The sequence below is a fragment of the Lates calcarifer genome, unplaced genomic scaffold, assembly GCF_001640805.2.
Source record: "Lates calcarifer isolate ASB-BC8 unplaced genomic scaffold, TLL_Latcal_v3 _unitig_5775_quiver_708, whole genome shotgun sequence".
Classification (NCBI taxonomy): domain Eukaryota; kingdom Metazoa; phylum Chordata; class Actinopteri; family Centropomidae; genus Lates; species Lates calcarifer.
In genome coordinates this window covers 76,547-94,373 of record NW_026117717.1, presented here as the reverse complement: position 1 = coordinate 94,373, position 17,827 = coordinate 76,547, and the positions used below count along the sequence as shown (strand labels likewise).

Sequence of the window (17,827 nt, the reverse complement as noted above, 5' to 3'; positions counted from 1 at the left end):
GTGCATGAATGGGAACTGCAATGCCCCATGCAATATCTAGCTAAGGAATATACTGCTGAGGAATCTGAATACACAAAATTATCATGGACAGTATTGTATCACACCCAGTAGCTTATTTTATTAGACATGAAACAGGGACGTTGTGTAGGGACACTGTTGACAATGCATTTAAAATGATTGCTTCATACAGAAATATTCAGCAGCTTTAGTTCTGTATTGAAAGTGTTATATCTATATGGCCTATTTTCATTTCATTTCAATTGTTTTGCAGTTTCTGTATTTTTTACCACCAGGCTTCACACAAGTAGTAGTACGACAGCACACCAGCAGTCTGTTATTTTTGTAGGCTCTATTGGTGTGCTATAGATATAATAAGGTGTAGTATTTCATAATATTGTAATATATAATTATAAAATGTATTGTAATATACTGACAACAACAAACAACAACAACAATAAAAATGATAATAATAATAACAGTAGATTGATAATATTAAATTGTATATGTAGTCTAGTCCAGTCAGTTCTGAGAGTTAAACTGAATGAGGAATGTCTTCTGGGTCACAGTGGCAGCAGGCTAAGTAGGGTATTCCAGACAGTCTACCCTGGGGTCTCCTCCCAGTTGGACATGGCCAGGAAAACCTCCAAAGGAAGGCCCTTGGAGGCATCTAAATAGATGCCCAAACCACCTCAGCTGGCTCTTCTCAGCATGAAAGTGCAGGGACTTTAATTAATTAATTAATAAACCACAAAGATTGCAATTATTTTTACAACAGAGAGTCAGTGGATGAGTCCTTACACTTTTTTTTGCTGCCTCACAGTTAACACACACAACACTGCAGGAGACACAGAGTGACAGCATGTCAACTTTACAACCACATCTGGTCTTAAAATGACCAAACCACAAAACTAACTGTGGAGTTAGAGCAACAGCGCGATGCAAGCAATGTGAGTCGCTCTGATCCTCTCTGCGTCAGGTGAGCGCTATATGCTATATGCTAGTCATGAGAATGGACAGAGCTTAAGCGAAAGCTACTAGTGTTATGAGGAGTTAAAACCATATAGTCTATGGTTAAAAACCGACTGACGGTGTCAGAGAGATAGCTGAGTTGTGACCAAGATGTCAACTTTATGTCTGCAGTGGTGCCACTATATACATTTTATAGTGGTGGTCTGCCAGGGGGAAGTTGTTACGGCAGCTGCAATATTATAAAGTTGCAAAATAGGCTACCTGGTTGAGGCAAGGAGGAGAGAGAAAAAGAGAGAAAATGGTAGAATGAACTAGCTAACATTAAGTTAGTATTTGTATTTTGTATTTTCTTTCAGGACAAATCCCTCAGTTTTAATCAGCTGTGTCAGTCTCTACCAGCTCTCTGTGTGCCTGTCAGTCTCCTGTGATTCCCCCTCAGTGTATCAGCATCATAAATCACCACAGGCAGCAGTATGATCGATGTAAAGTTACTGCAAAGAAGGCAAGTGAATGTAGTGCTACTGTTTGTTCTGTGAGAATTATTCTATGGTTCATTATGTGTTTGTTTTGTTAGAATAAATACATTTTGGATTTGTATATTTTCATCCTCATCCTTGGATTAGTTCACAGAGCTGTTAATATTTCAATGATCTGTTAAATGGTAATGCTCCATCACATGTATTACATGTGTATAGTGAATCCTGGAATGAAGCTTGATTTTCAAAATGATATCACAAATTAAATCACAATATCTGTCAGAAAAATCAGAATTAGATACTTTCTCAAAATATCTAAGCCCTAGGTGAAACTCCAGCTCATGTAGATTGGATGTACAAACATTGACACTGGCATTCATGCTATTGTACACCAGCAGGAGAGGCCACAGGTATCACATTAAGACAGAACTTCACACTGATCCATCTTTGGTCAGTTAGCTCAGTCAATCTATGCAGTCTAACACAACAGTCGTGAGATCATTCATGAAGATTATAATGTTCAGGTTTTGTTACAGGTGTATTAAAGAGGTGTGGATTCAACTACATTTTTATTCTGGTTCTGGTTCAGTTGTATATTAAACTTAACTGCTGAACAGCTGGATAAACACTGTCAGTTTGGATGTCTTCCTCCTCACACTCAGAAAACCACACACCTTATGATTTCCTTCCACTGCTATCCTCAGTTACAGTAGCTCACTGCTGTACACAGAGGAGTGTGTGTCTATCCAGTATCAAGACGCCTTTGTGAGTGAGGTGACCCAGCCCTTCCCAAGCCACAGTGAGACTTCTGTTCCAGCTGCTAATTCCTGCTTACTCAGCTCAGGACTCAGCAGTACCTGTGAATCAGAGCTTAAAGGCAACATCACAGCACTTTGATTGATTCCTTTGCATGGAGGAAATAATAATATTACTAGAAACACAATTCATAACTTGCTTTCCTTTCCTTAATATGTATGTTCACATGGTTATATGGCTATAAGATGAAACCACAGGGCCCTGTAGAGCCCATTTTAAGCCCCTCCTCATGGGAAACATTCCACATGTTTTATTGGTCACTATAATTACAGGACAATTGTTGATTAGAGCTCCCCACAGAAGCAAAACATTATTCAAGCATTTATAATAGATGTATAACATATGTTGTACACAAGGCAGTGGAACAATCTATAAACACATTATTAACTTATTGTTGCTATGGTGAACATAGAGCCGCTAGAGGTCACCTTTCAACAAAATGTAACAATGAATTGTAACAAGCTGTTTGCACAGACAACCTATGGGGTCATTTACAGGACACAGACTCATGTCCATGCATTAAATATAGAGCTAGAGCCTTGAAATATGCCTATCAATACATCTGAAGCCACTGTATGTTTGAACTAGTTTCAGAAAAATAAACGGTTTTACATCTCTCTATGTGCATGGGTTAAACAAACAAAATACAATCAGTGAGCTGTAGAGGTGTAGGTGCAGTTTGAACTTTGTCCAGAACCAGGCTAAATGTCATTTCTTGGCCCTGGCTCAATTTGTTATGGACAAACATAATAGTAATATTAATCCTCTTATCTACCTCGCAGCAAGAAAGCAAGCATCTTTTCCCAAAGGTTAAACTGTTCCTTAAACATAAAAAATATGGATGAGTGCAGTTTTAAGATATGTTTAATCTGACAATGACAGATTTTTGGCTTCTTGGGTCAGCAGACACACAGCACCGACTTCTCATCAGTCCAGTATTTCCTCTCTGTTAGCTCTGCAGACAGACTAAGTTAGCGACTCAGTTGCTCACTGTGTCTGTCTGCTGTTAGTTGCTGAAAATGATGCTGTGGCCCCGTTGAGACCAAAATTAACACGTGTCCCAGCTGATCTGAACACAACTGGACAGCTAACACTACATCAGTTCACACCCGGCGTCAGAGTGTGTGTGTTTGAAAGCAGAGCAGGTCAAGGATGGACTATGGAAGGTTTAGAACTAACAACATTATTTGACTATAAGCTGTTTAACTGTTTTAAATTTATCGTTTAGTCTCCAAAAACATTTCAGCAAAAGGTAAAAAATACTACACAAAAAACAAAAATATTCACTTCATTGTGATAGAAAACTGAAGGGGAAAAGCTAGGTGGCATGGTGCTGCAGTGGTTAGCACTGTCACTTCACAGCAAGAAGGTTCCAGGTTCAAGCCTCCAGTCGGCTTCTCTGTGTGGAGTTTCTATGTTCTCCCTGGGCCTGTGTGGGTTCTCTCCTGTTCTCCAGCTTCCTCCCACAGTCCAAACACATGCAGGTTAACTGGTGACTCTAAATTACATGTAGGTGTGAATGTGAGTGTGAATGGTTGGTTGTCTCTATGTGTCAGCCCTGTGATGGACTGGTGATCTGTACAGGGTGTACCCTGCCTCTCACCCAATGTCAGCTGGGATAGGCTCCAGCCCCCTGCGACTTACAGATAATATAGATATAGATAATGGATGAATGGATGGAAAAAAGCTAATCCTCACATTTAAGATGCTCATCAGGATATATTAAAACAACAGATTCACAACTTCAACTGAAACTAAGAATCCTCATCAGTCGCACAGTTTAAACCCTTACCCCTGATGTATGAATTTTAATGTTTAGTTCTAAACAAGGATCTGAACTAGGATCTGAAGCATAATTAAATGTTCTTTATTCTATTTACTTCACAGTCTAAGCATTATGTAATAAATAAAACACTGTAAATCCATATCAGAATGAACTTTGCCACTTACTATAAGACATTATGGATTTCAAACATATTACTGGTAAACTATAAGCCCTTTAACAGCTGTCTTGTCCTGTTTCAGATTTTATTTAGGAGTGTAAAGGCCCAGTGTCTGATGTTTTTGTACAGGGGAATATACAGAATATTATCAGTGCTTATAAAAACAATTACATAAAGGATGAGGTAATGCCAAGGATCAGTTTAGTCATAGTAAGCAAAACATGTTGACTCATGTGGAGTCAATTTAAAGTCCAGCTATGGGAAGAAGATGTTTAGAAATGTAACATATTCACACCGGCATAATGAAAACAGGGTTTGACTGTTTGGTGGTTTGGAGACAAATGATGACACTGATTATTTAAAATCTGAAATGCCAAAAACAGGGTGTTTTACAGATGGCAACATTTTGACCATGGGATATTAAAACTTAATACATACTTGTTTGTACAGTGGAATGGCTGCTATCAGTGAATTTGCTCATAGGAAAATCCTCCGGCAAGAGTTTTAAGAGTCAGCAACAGCTGCTTAAAGCCTAATATTAGTATTTTAGGTTTTTATAAGTTATGTACTATTAAACATCTAGGAAGTAGAATTCTTACTCTGAGAGCACCAGTAGTATTGAGAGCAACATAGTGCTACATGTCATTTGCATAGAAATGGAATTTGATACTGAGGTTGAGTAAAGTTACTGAAACTAAGCAATAGGTAGGTTAAAACATACTAGATCAAGTGTGCTGCTGTCAGTAACGTCCTACCCAAGAGTATGGAGAGATGAATGGTGATAATTCATAAACTATACATAGAGAAATGACAAAGAATCACATATTGCTTTTGGCTGGAACACTGCCACATTCAGCTGAAAGACATATCCCCTCATTTGTCATCTTACTAAAATGTGTCACAGACTATGGCTTTCATAATGGGCCAAAAACACTTAGCTAATTGGAATTATCTTTCCTCTGCAATCAAAAGTCCTTCCTGTCCCACCTCATCACCATAGTCTTTCTCTCACTCCTCATCTTCTTTCTACTTTTTCCTTCTCCACAATAACAATAAGTCCTCCCATCTCTCTCTATGTCTCTGTCCATACTTTGTCATCTCCATTCACAACAAAGTGTGGGTTCAGGACCAAAATGTCAGACCTGCAGAGCTCCATCACATGCATACACCAACATTTAATTCTGACTATGCTCTTCTCTTTTTATCTCAGTTCTCCCCTTTGCTTTCATTCAGTGGTATGGAATGAGATCAGATCAGGACTGTGTATTAACTGCCATCATGTGCACAATCAGGTTGTCAGAACAGCATAGCTGTTTTGTAAACTACTTTTGTCTTTTTTTCAAGGAGTTCAGGATGATGAAGATGTGAAACGGATGTTACAGGGCTCCAGTATGGTGAAGGTAACACTAAATGTAAACTATTGTTATTTTTTAGTAGTAAAAAATAAGAGATAAAACAAATCAGATCTAATCAAATCAGATGTAATGAGATCATCAAATCAATAAAGTCCGTCTAAGTCTAATGGATTCATTTATCATGAAGGTCCGCTCACCTCGCTGGCAGAAGCGACGAACTCTGAAGCTGCTGGAAGATGGTGTCACTGTCTGGTGTCAGTCCCACAAAACCTCCAGCCGGGCCAAAGAGCAACAGTCCTGTAAGTGTTCATGTTCTTTACAGTGTGTGTGTTCTACAGTGTGTGAATGAGAATCAGTTGACTGATGCACAGGAATGTGACAAGGAGTCATTGCAGCAACATACACAACAACAACAAACTAACAGGATGACATGCAGGCAGAGGATATTTCAGATAGAACGTCAACATGATAACCACAGATTGAAAGATGAGGAAAACAGTGAAAAGAGGTTGCCATACATTGTGTAACTGTGAGGTCATTTTAGGATTACAGTTTGGGGAAACCATCATTTTTCCATATCACCATGTGTTCCTAGGTGTGGGGTAGTGCTACTTCATATGTGAAAAAAGTTGTGTAAAGTTTTTAGCATCTCACAAAGAAGTTGTTTGTGTGATAAATGTCAATGTGGGCTGGGTCTGAAGATGACAAGTAAAAGAAATCATGAGTTTACCAGACCTCCTGCTGCTAGTTGCCAATTCTAGTTTACCTACTGTTTTGAGTCATCTCTGCCTCACAGTGTTGCATTAACTATGTACTCATGACTAGTTGTACTGAAATCTAATAGTTACCTTGCCTCTTGTTTAATGGTAGTACTATCAGTAGTACTGCATGAGCAGTGATTTAAAACAAGATTTCACAGCACTCCAGATGTTAACAGTGCACATGAACTGTGGTGGTGTTCATTGAAATCCACTGATCCATAAGCACATTTTCAATATTCTAGCAAAAACTAGAAGTTTTCCTTAACCCAACCAAACCAAATGAGTCATAATCCAAACTACAGCTGCAATGATAATCAGTTCATCATTTCAATTCTTTTTCAAGCAAATAATGTTGAGTTGTCTTATGTGACGATTTGTTGCTGTTCTCTGTTTAGAGTTATTGTAAATCAAATGTCTTTGAATATCTTTATGTTGGTTGACAAAACAAGCAGTTTTACAAAATGACATTTTGGATTCTGGGAAACTGGGTTTAGTGATGTTCTTGTTACATGTGTCCATGTCACTTTGCTCTGCAGTAACACACAGACTGACTCAGTGATCTCTGGTCTACTGACTAACTTGAGTGTGGCATTAACCACCATAATCTCACCATATAATGGTGACCTTCTTTATGCAACATACATAAATACAGAAAAAGACCCAGTCTGAAAGACAGCAGAGATTAATTATACCTGGTACAAGTGAATCTAAGGGTAAAAGAATACTGACAGCAGCACAATGCCTCAGCAGTTAACATAGATATGGATAGATATCTTTAGTCTTTATTGTATGAGCACCAACCCTAAAAATGCACTTCACAGTTCATTTGCCTGCCAAATACAACAACCAGTCTGTATGCTGGGAAACTCACATTTTACTCTCACATATTTTTACTCTTCACATCTATTTTTTTGCATTTTATGCACATAACTACAGTGACTTTGTGTTGGGCTCCTGTGTAGACACACATGCAGCACCAGAGCTGCTGCTGCTGCTACTCTGCTGACGTGCTGCTCACGCTATGCTTCCTGAGTAGACACTGAAACACTGACACACTGGTGCAATACAACAGCACTCACAGTCTCAGTCTCAATTCTTAGGTGCTATAGGAACTGAGTAGACACTCTTCCATACATTAAACAGAATTAGCTCCATAAACCCACTGAAACCATTTCTTCAGGGGCCCCACCCGAAGGTTACCAACAATCTCTGGATGATAACTGGTAAGAAGCAGGCCTGTCCTTTTCCATGGAAGTGGTTCCAGAAGAGCTTAGTTCTCAGTGGGTGTGTAAGATAAAACATGGATATAGTGTATCTATTTTTGTTAACTTAAAATGCTACTTAGTGCTCAGTATAGACACAGACTACTGTCTCTGTCTCCTCTGCTATATGAGGGTCACACATGGAACCTTGATTACAGAGCTCTTCTATTTTCAGCCTAGGATGGCAGGCCGTCCAGCTGTGGTTCAAACAGAGAAATTACAGGACATTACATGGCGGTGGGAGTTGGCCCTAGAGCTTGTGGTTTGGTGCTTTATAGTTACCATATGACTAAACCATGATGTTCGCCTCCCAACTACAGGACAAGGCCTGTAATTGCCACAAGACTAGATTTACTTGTGATGTGGCACAGTGTGTATTTGTGTGCACAGGTTTGTGTGTGTGTGTATGTATTGCACTTTTGCTTTCATGATTATCCTCTCCATGTACAGAACTTGTAACTTGTAACATTTGCTCTCACACACTAACAGATTATCCTGATGTGCTTGTTTATATCTGGATCCTCTGTGCGCTATATTCTGATCCATACCTGTTGCTGAAAACTCTTCAGTCAATTTAACTTGACGTAACATGTGAATACAGTAAAGTAGAAGCTTGTCAGCCACACCCAGGCATCCCACTGGTGTTAACTACAACTTGACCGGTTGGTCAACTCCTATGGTTCCCAGCATAGTCAGAACTATTCATTTACAAGGGTCTAGGATGTCTAGGTTTTAGGATCTCATTTATACATTATTCAGAGTACATTGTATTGATAGCAGGCTACTGGCAGTGTTTGCTGTAGCTTCGCAACATGTGATAGTTTTAAGAAATAAAGGTGGCAGAGACTATAACATTATTTTCTCATAAAAGCAGTGTCCAACCTGGAGCTGTGGTGACTAGAATGATCTACTCAGTGAACATCTGCAGTGCTGAACATGCAACTGCATCGCATCAGATATTCTAAAAGGGTATAACTACACAGCTAATTTTGTTTAGGCTAAGCTGTAAGTGATATGCATGATGCCAATGCATGGCATAAACATGTAGTGGCATGCAAATAACTTACAACCTTCTTTTGAATAAAGCACAGAGTCAACAGTTGTCTTTCTGTAAGTTTAATTCATATGTTTGCAAACAGACCCACTGCACTTCTCAAGCAAGAGATGCACATGAGTACCGAGTATAATAGATCTTATCTTAAATACAATTCAGACAAGGTTACGCCTGGAGAAGAAATGAGAAACATCGTCAGTAGACTACACAACAGTGCAGCTCTAAGAGAAAGGCCTCAGCACCCTCAGGAGATTACACAGCTATGCAGCCTTATATCAACTCCTGTCCTTGATGGAGCTAGAAGCCCTGCCAGGTTAGGCTTGTTGGTGCACAGAGAGTGAGGCCCCATGATCTGATTGTTTGTTCACAGATCTGGGGTCTCCACTATCCGTCCACTTCTGCTGACATGTAGAACAGACTGGAAAAGAACTGAGCATATGATATTTCATAAGGCACAATTGAAATACAACACAAATGATCACAATTATCAATAAATCACAATTATCACGAATCGTATGAGAATTTCCATTACAGTTGTTGAGTAGTTCACCAAATACAGTATGAGTGCTTCATAAGCTTTATTATTGTAACAATGATAACAGATGTGATTCACTGATGCTGGTTCACTCTAGGTTACAGTAACAATATGATTTAAGACCTCAAAAAAACTGTTGTGCATATTTGTGTTCCAATAAAAGTAATAAACTTCTGAAACAACAAAAACACTTAAGCACCTCTGAACATCACACTTAAGAAGAGGATAGATAATTAATTGGGCAGCACTTGTTCTTAACTTATTTGTTCTTTATTCTTCTTCTCACTTCATTTTTCTCTTACTGTTTCCTTGCACATTCTCAGTCTCCATCATGGACGTGGAGTGCATTCGGGAGGGTTGCCAGTCGGAGACATTGAGGCAGTTGGTTGGCTCTGTACCTGAGGGCCGGTGTTTGACAGTGGTCTTCAAAGGGCCCCGAAAGAGCCTGGATCTCCTCTGCCAGAGCCAGGAGGAGGCTCAACACTGGGCCCGCGGCATCCGAACACTGAAAGAGAGAGTGGAGAATATGACTCAGAAGGAAAAACTGGACCAATATCCTCAATGTTGTTCATTTACAATTAGCCAACACTATAGAGGATAACAGAGCCAAAATTAAAACCCCAGGATATTTTCATATACATTTGGAAGAATTAAAGAATCCAAAGAATTTTTGCTGGAGGCCATTTAGCCCATCACAAGGATTCTTCAGAGTCCCAAACCAGACTGCCAACAGTGTAACAAGTAACCACTGAAAGCCAAGTGTAGGTACTTTTGTCAGTCTCCAAAAAACCCTGAATCCCAACACACAGTATTTCATCAGTGAGGACATATTAATTCTGTGTTTCAGTCCTGAATGTTCGTCAAAATATAACACATTGCATCATGTCATCTTGCTGCTTCCTTGACTGTGTTTGTGTGTCACCTGGATTCATGCTTACCTGAGTCGGGCTGACCAAAACCACGATGACAAGATGAGCTATGAAGAAGTCCAGACACTGCTGCAGATGATCAATGTTGACCTGAGTGACCAGTATGCCCACAGCCTCTTCCAGGTATAACGACGCACACACATATTTAATATCCCTGATGTAGAGTTTAATCAAACATTTAAACCTGTGATACTGAAACCTAGTACTCATTTTACTAATGACAGACCACCAGTAGCTATGAATTGCTTTGGGTATGACAAATTAAAGCAAGTTTTTAAGTTGATCATCTGTTGCTCACAGATTGACCATCTGTGTTTCTCTCATAGAAATGTGACCGGTCAGCTGATGGTCGTCTGGACCACGGGGAGATTGAAGTTTTCTGCAGGGAGTTATTACGGAGACCGGAACTGGATGCTGTGTTCATCCGCTACTCTGCAAATGGCTGTGTACTTTCCACTGTGGACCTGAGGGATTTCTTGAAGGACCAGGGGGAGGATGCTTCACTCATCCATGCCCAAAGCCTCATTCTCACATATGAACTTAATGAGTGGGGTATGCTGCTTAGTAACAATAGATTGCAAAGTAACATTTACATGGTGTGTGTTCAGCTGAACAGCTCTGATAAAATCATCAGGAGACAAACTCAGCCAGTATGAAATAAAAAAGCAGAAGATAAAAATCTGATATTTTTCTCAGGAGCTGGTAAAAGCAAAATAAACGTAAAAGAGTTCATGTTGAATTGGCTGCTAAATTAAGGCAATTTTTTCCATGCATTCTGAATGTGTTGGAAGGTATGGAGTAGGTGATCACGGGATGTGGGGGGTTTGGACACAGGGACTAAGCAGATCCAGTCTATGTAGTGCAAACAATGAAGAGAATCTTGAAATCAATTCTGTATTTCACTTCACTGTAACCATTGAGGGACGCATTTACCTGGGAAATTTGGGATCCTTTCAGGTACCAGTGAAGAGACTTGCTACTGCATTTTGGACTAATTGTAGGCAAGACAGTTCTGACTGACTACATAAAAAGAGAGTCAACAGTCAAGACGTGAAGAGATAAAAGCATGTAAGATGGCTTCAAGACAGAAAATAGAAAAAGAAAAAAGAAAAGGTTTTATTTTCAATGGGATCTAAGACCTAATCTAGAAATCTGCTGCTAGTGTCCAGTCATCAAATTTTAATCAAAAATCACAGCCAGATATTTTAATATATCCAGACATATTAAGAAACTGCTGTATCTAATTATTTTTGATAACTTAACATATCAATGATCCCTTAACAGTCTTGGTTTGTTGTATTGTATAAACTGCAGTATGACATTTACAACCAGTCTTGTGTTCCACTTGTGTTTGTGCCTTTTGCCCAGTACAGCCCTGAGGAACCAGTTCATGACCCCTAATGGCTTCACTATGTACATGCTGTCCAAGGAGAACTGTGTCTTTAACCCGGAACATACACGGGTTTACCAAGACATGAATCACCCACTGGCTCACTACTTCATCTCTTCTTCCCACAACACATACCTCACTAAGGATCAGGTGACAGGGGACAGCAGTACAGAGCCATACATCCGGTAAGAATGACCATGACACCACACATACTGTACTTTCACACTTTGTCAAATTTTCTGAATGAATGCACCAATCTACTGTACTGTGCTGTGTACCTTGCAAGGTTAGGTAAAGCCAAATAATCAGCAGCTAAAAGTAATAAAATAAAAAGTGCATGCCATTACAGGGTTTCTTTTGCATCTCTAAGGTCCATCTTAATGGTTCAACAAAAGTCTCCTATTCGTGTCTTTTCCAAATGTGGCTGAGAAATACCTCATTTCATTTGCTTTTGTTTTTGCTTCACCTCATTATTATTTTTAGCATCACTGACAAGTGCAGTACAACAAAATAACACATATACATAATGTACACATCTATTAAAAGAAGACACTTTTTCCTTTCCACTGTTGCCTAGTGCTTGCTTGTGGTTGGAACTGTTGGATCTCTCTTTGTAAATATCAATTAAATATTTGTGACCAGACCCAAACCCAGGCAAACTCAGGTTGAGAAGTTAAAGATGCAATTGGAATGGTGAGGGAATGAGGGTGGTGCTGGAGGTGGTTGGGGACAGGCAGGTGAGGATGAGGAGGAATGATGGAGTCCGACTGCTGAAGGCAACAGGAAGGTGAGTGGTTGTAGGCTGAGGTGAGCAGAGCAACAGGAATGTCACAGGAAACAACAGTTAGCAAAAGCTAGAGAGCAGTATAGGAGAGATACTTGTAATCTTGAAAACACGAGAAAACAACAAACAAAAAGCACATAGCTTCCATTTAAGAGACCTTTCCTGGCAGAGATCATTGAGAGTTAAAAAGCCCTGCAAGGCCCTTAGGGATGCTGAAGTGCTAGGCTTTTCATTGATTGTGGAGCTTGGAAACAGTACCTGTGGAGTAACAGACAGTGGTGTTTCCCATCTTTTAAAAAAAAAAAGACTGGTGGCTGTGCTTCATATATAGGGTTATCAGACTGCTCAGCTTCCCTGGGAAAGCTTAAGCCAGGGTGTTGGAGACTCTGGTCAAACCACAGATTCAGGAGGAGCAATGCAGATTCTTCACAGTGTTTAAAAAGATACTTGAGGGTTCACAGGAGTTTGCCCATCAAGTCTAAATGTTTTTTATGGACATGAAGAAGGCTTATGGCAATGTCACTTGGTTTCTCTTATAGGATAGGATAAGAATAGTAGGAACCACACAGTCCTTGTTTTACCACAGTGAGAGTTGTGTGTGTATTTTTCAGCAGAAAGTCAATCTCATTCTCCAGCATTGTTGAGTTGTATCATTGATCCAAGGCTCAGGGGTTCCTGGTTGCTTTCATCGTCTCTCCTGGGAGAAAACTGATTGTTTTGTCTGATTAAGGAAATTACAGCATAAAACCATCATCATAATACACATTCAGAAAATGAAATAAGCAGACATAGCCTTTTCAGCAAAACCCATTCACTTTGTTAAAAATGACACCGAGATTATAGACATCTCCAAAGCATACACAATGAGGGCAGCTGGACATAACTGTAGCTACTTAAAGACATCTCATCAACCTCTCATTCAAGAGGCTTCTTCTGTTCTGTTCATTAATACATTTAACTGAGAGGGACAAGTGAATGATGATAATGACCGTGCCTCCTCAAAAATGTATTGTGGGGGTGGTTAGGGCTACAGGCTAGGGATGGGCATTTTAATTACTTTTTGAAGTCAATTAATCAAGCCAATTTAAGTTGATTAGTCATGTGCCCTCCACTAAAACCAAAATAATAATATATTGTCATGTCAGGTCACGTTTTTTGCAGTGTAGTGTACAGATGCACTAACTTTACCTCCCAAGCCCCACTCATCAACAACGCACCTCAGACTAGTCCTCAGCAGTCTGTCTCATCTGTGCTGCGAGTCTGAAGCACAGAACCAGAAATGTTCCAGTCACTGTCGATGTAACCGTGACAGTGACCAAAAAAATCCAACGTGAGAGCTGTCCAGGTATCAGTTGTCATTGCTACTTGCTTGGCTTCCATCAAGTTCTTTTTCAGAGCTGTTGCTGCATATCTTCTGAAATCATTTAAGTCACCAAAGCTGTTTGTTATTTGTTCCTTGTTCCTCCTTGTCACCATCACTTTTTATAATGTTATGACTCTAATCTTAAACTGGATGAGGATTTTTGTTTACTATTGCAAAGAACATTAAGCAACAGACAGACAGACAGTAACAAACCAACAGTGTGCAACAAGAGCCCTCCTCCATGTTGCCAGCAGCGCAATTCCATTAAGCTTTTCCTCTGTTTGTGATTTTCATGGGGAGAATCTCTGGGTGCAGGCACAGGTGCCCAGTGAGGGTGGACTGTATGACCTATTATATCACAGTATTTTCTTTGTTTTCTACAGTGATGGTATTACAAAGGGATACTCCACTCAAAATATAACACACATGATGACACCTGATTCTGCCTCTTTTCACTCTATTGGCAGTGTAAGAGAACTTATCTTAAGAAAGAAAAAAATATTTTAAAAAACTGATTGGAGGAGTAACCTGCCTCATAATGAAGGTTAATTAGTAAAGATAATGTGATTCCTTCTTAGAGTTAGTAGTAACACCCATACTGTTGTTTTGAGCCATGACTGTACTGATAATTCTATTCTACTGTGTATAGTGTTATATTATTGTGTTATATAACTGTGCTGTATTGCATCAGAAGCAGGTTGCCCATGTGGAGGAACGCATGGTGAAACTGGAGCAGGGACTATGTGGATGTATATAGGCAGAGGAAGCATTGGAAATGTGGGTAGGCCCATTAGTCCTCCACCAGAACATTTTTAACAGAGTAGATGTTCTTTCCTGTATTCTGGTGCCTTTAAGGTAGTTTGACACTTTTATCTGACTATACCTTTTTAAGGGGTTATCACTTTTTCTCAGTGACCATAGGCAAGCAATGTGAGCATCTGCCTGTGGATTAAAATGGTTTAATCTGGCATCAGCAGGTACTACAGTCTGCCAACTGATTACAAGCAACAGAGGCCACAAGGCAGAGTTAGTGTCAGCCTGGCACATTTATTTTACATGAATTGGCCTAAAACAAAGAAATACTTGGTTAATCTCCCTCACTATTGAATGAGTGCCTCAGTGTTCATGTTAAAGCTAAATTGACCAGACTGTGGTGTGTTTGCTCAGAAATTTCAGGTCAAAAGTTTGAGTCAAGTTTTTAGGCAGAAGAAGTCATCCACTTATCAGAAAGTTGATGGTTAAATGCCTTGCTCCTCCATTGTGCATATTGCCTTGGGCAAGATACTGAACTGCCCCTGTGTAGCTTCAGTGTGTGTCTGTGAACCCTCAGGAATATATAGCGTGAATGAATGTGACCTGTAGTGTAAAGAGCTTTGAGTGGTCATTGTAAGACTAGAAAAGTGCTATATAGACGCAGTCAGTTTACTAAAAGAATGTTGTCTCTGGCTGGTAACATTGCATCAGTGATTAAAGTGGTTGCGCTGCAACTGCTTACTGGCATTGTGTAATATGGTCATGTCAAGTCAAATTTTATTTATATGGCCCAGTATCACAAATTTGCCTTGAGGGATTTAACCATCTACATTATAACACACTCCTTAAACCCTCAAATTGGTGCAATAAAAACTCCCCCCAAAAAACTTTAATGGGAAAATGGAAGAAACCTCAGGAAGAGGAAAATGTTTTGTTTTTCCCTGTTCAATGGTTAAACGTTTTGTTTTGTGTATGTGAAACAGTGTGCACAAACTTCAGAAAAACAAGTCAGAAATTAGATCAAAAAAGAAAGATAAAAGACACAAATGACCAGAAGCTCTGAAATTACACCTTCACTCTTAGAATCTTCTCTGTTTTAGAAAATCTTAATGATGATGTTTTTTTTTTCTTAGAGCTCTGAATCGTGGTTGTCGCTGTGTGGAGCTGGACTGTTGGGATGGAGATAAAGGAGAGCCAGTCATCTACCATGGACACACACTCACCTCCAAAGTACCATTTGTTGAAGTCATTGAGATTATCAGTGAATATGCTTTTAAAGTGAGTATATGAATAAAATCATTCATTTGACTTGTAGAGTCTGATCACCCCTTCCATGTACAGAGCGTCAGTGTTGGTCCTCCAGTTTTCTGTTCCTCAACACCCAAGTAGCCATAGTGCTCCACAGCTCCTACCCCTTCACCCATCATGATAATGGGTTCAGTCACAGTTCTATCTACTTCCTAGATTCAAGGACCATCTCCTTGGTCTTGCCCTCATCTAGGAGCAGATGGTTCCTGCTGCACCACTCCACTGAATTAGTCACCATTTCCCTGTACTCCAGGTCCTGACCAACTCCCACCACTGCAGAGTCATCAGAGAACTTCTGCAGGTGGCATGATTCAGAGCTATACTGGAAATCTGAGGTGTACAGATTGAACAGACGTGGAGACAGGACTGTCCTCTGTGGTGTTCCTGTGTTACTGACTACCGCATCAGACAGGGAGGTCACCAACCTGTTAGATAGACACCCTAGAAGTGGCTGAATGGTACTGAAAGCACTGGAAAAAAAGATGCTCACAGTGTGACCACTACCATCCAGGTGGGAGTGAGCATGCCAAAACAGGTAGATAACAGCACATCCAGATTTGGCTGGTAAGGAAACTGAAGAGGGACTAGGATAGATTTCACCTGTGGTCCAAGGTGGACCAGAACCAACCTCACGATGTGCCTTCATGATGTGTGATGTCATTGCAACTGGTTTAAAGTCACTTACTTCACTCACTTTTTCTTGCTACTGTAAACATTAAGAGAGATATTTACATGTCAATTTTGCTGAGGTTGCAAAAGATGGTTCCCTTTGTTTTCTCTGCTCCATGGAGAAAATCCTTTTCTCCCTTTCTACCTTTGTCTTCTCCCAGGCATCTCCTTACCCCCTGATCCTGTCCCTGGAGAACCACTGCTCTGTGGAGCAGCAGACTGTAATGGCTCAGCACCTGCGATCTATCCTGGGTGACAAACTGTTAACCAAACCCCTCCATGGTGTAGATTCTCACAGCCTGCCTTCTCCAGAGGTAAGGAGACACTGTTCCATACCCAGATCAGAGTTGATTCACATCATTTTCATCCTTATCAAACCATTCAGTGACCTCTGTTTCTCCACTCATTTCTCAGGTTTATCCATTAATTTGTCACCCGTGTGTATTTTTTATGTGGAACTTACTTGGAACATTTTTTCAGTTGCCTGAGGACTAAAACACTGACATTATCAAATTATTTATTTATTTGATAGATTTTTGCTTGGTACTTATCTATGGAATGTGGACAGGATTAAAAATACCCAATAACCAGCTCTTCCTTAGCAAGGATTTCACTCTGACGCACTTACAATCTAAAAGTTCTCGTTCACTGGAATGCAGGACTTATTTTTCTGTCATGTATGTGAGACATTTGTAAACAATTTCTCCGACCTCCTTGGCCACTGCTTTGTTAGCATTATGTGTAAAGCACACAATATCTGGGGCCATCTGCTTTTCTGTGTCCCATTTATTATAAATTTGCACATACAGACATTTACATAATAACACATGTGTGACGGTTGATGCATGCTCTCATGATCTGTGCTCCAGTAATCAAACTCCACTCCACTGGTTTGCTATATTCTTACTGAACCACTGTCGTATGCTTTTAATGATGTTCCATCCATCCATCTGTTCATTATCTATATTGCTTATCCTTAAGTGTCGCGGGGGTCTGGCGCCAATCCCAGCTGACACTGGGCGAGAGGGGGGTTACACCCTGGACTGATTACCAGTCTGTCACAGAGCTGACATATAGAGACAAACAACCATTTATTATGTTGTTAGCAGTCATAATAAATATAGCATTAGGTGCAGTAGTAGCAGAAAAAATATTCACTTTTAATTAAGTTTAAAGTGATAAAGTGTGGTAAAGTAAACCATATCAAATGTTATAGCTTACTTTATATATCTTGAGTTGTTTTGTCTCTAATAATGGTTTCTCTCTGAAATGTACTGAGATAGATAGATAAAACTGTCACATTACTGTAGACTAAGAACAGTTAGGTAACAGGCAGGTGTGGGTGCAGGTAGAAAGTCATCATGTGGTCCAGCAGTGCACAGATAAGAAACAGTAATATACAGAAATGGCATGGTTCGGGCAGGGTTAAGGTTGTTAATGGTGAAGCCCAGCACTCAAGT

The 17,827-nt window shown here is 39.9% G+C and overlaps 1 protein-coding gene across 1 annotated transcript in view; it reads left to right on the top strand.

The window, feature by feature from the left end:
* The window catches only part of LOC108876760 (1-phosphatidylinositol 4,5-bisphosphate phosphodiesterase delta-3-A), a 35,784-nt gene that overhangs the window by 3,987 nt on the left and 13,970 nt on the right, over positions 1–17,827 (top strand). Inside the window, exons 2-9 of the mRNA XM_018666473.2 lie at positions 5,549–5,604; positions 5,747–5,858; positions 9,495–9,723; positions 10,094–10,223; positions 10,427–10,652; positions 11,474–11,675; positions 15,524–15,668; positions 16,529–16,681. Coding sequence (XP_018521989.1) covers positions 5,549–5,604; positions 5,747–5,858; positions 9,495–9,723; positions 10,094–10,223; positions 10,427–10,652; positions 11,474–11,675; positions 15,524–15,668; positions 16,529–16,681 — 1,253 coding nt within the window. The remainder of the gene's footprint in view (positions 1–5,548; positions 5,605–5,746; positions 5,859–9,494; positions 9,724–10,093; positions 10,224–10,426; positions 10,653–11,473; positions 11,676–15,523; positions 15,669–16,528; positions 16,682–17,827) is intronic.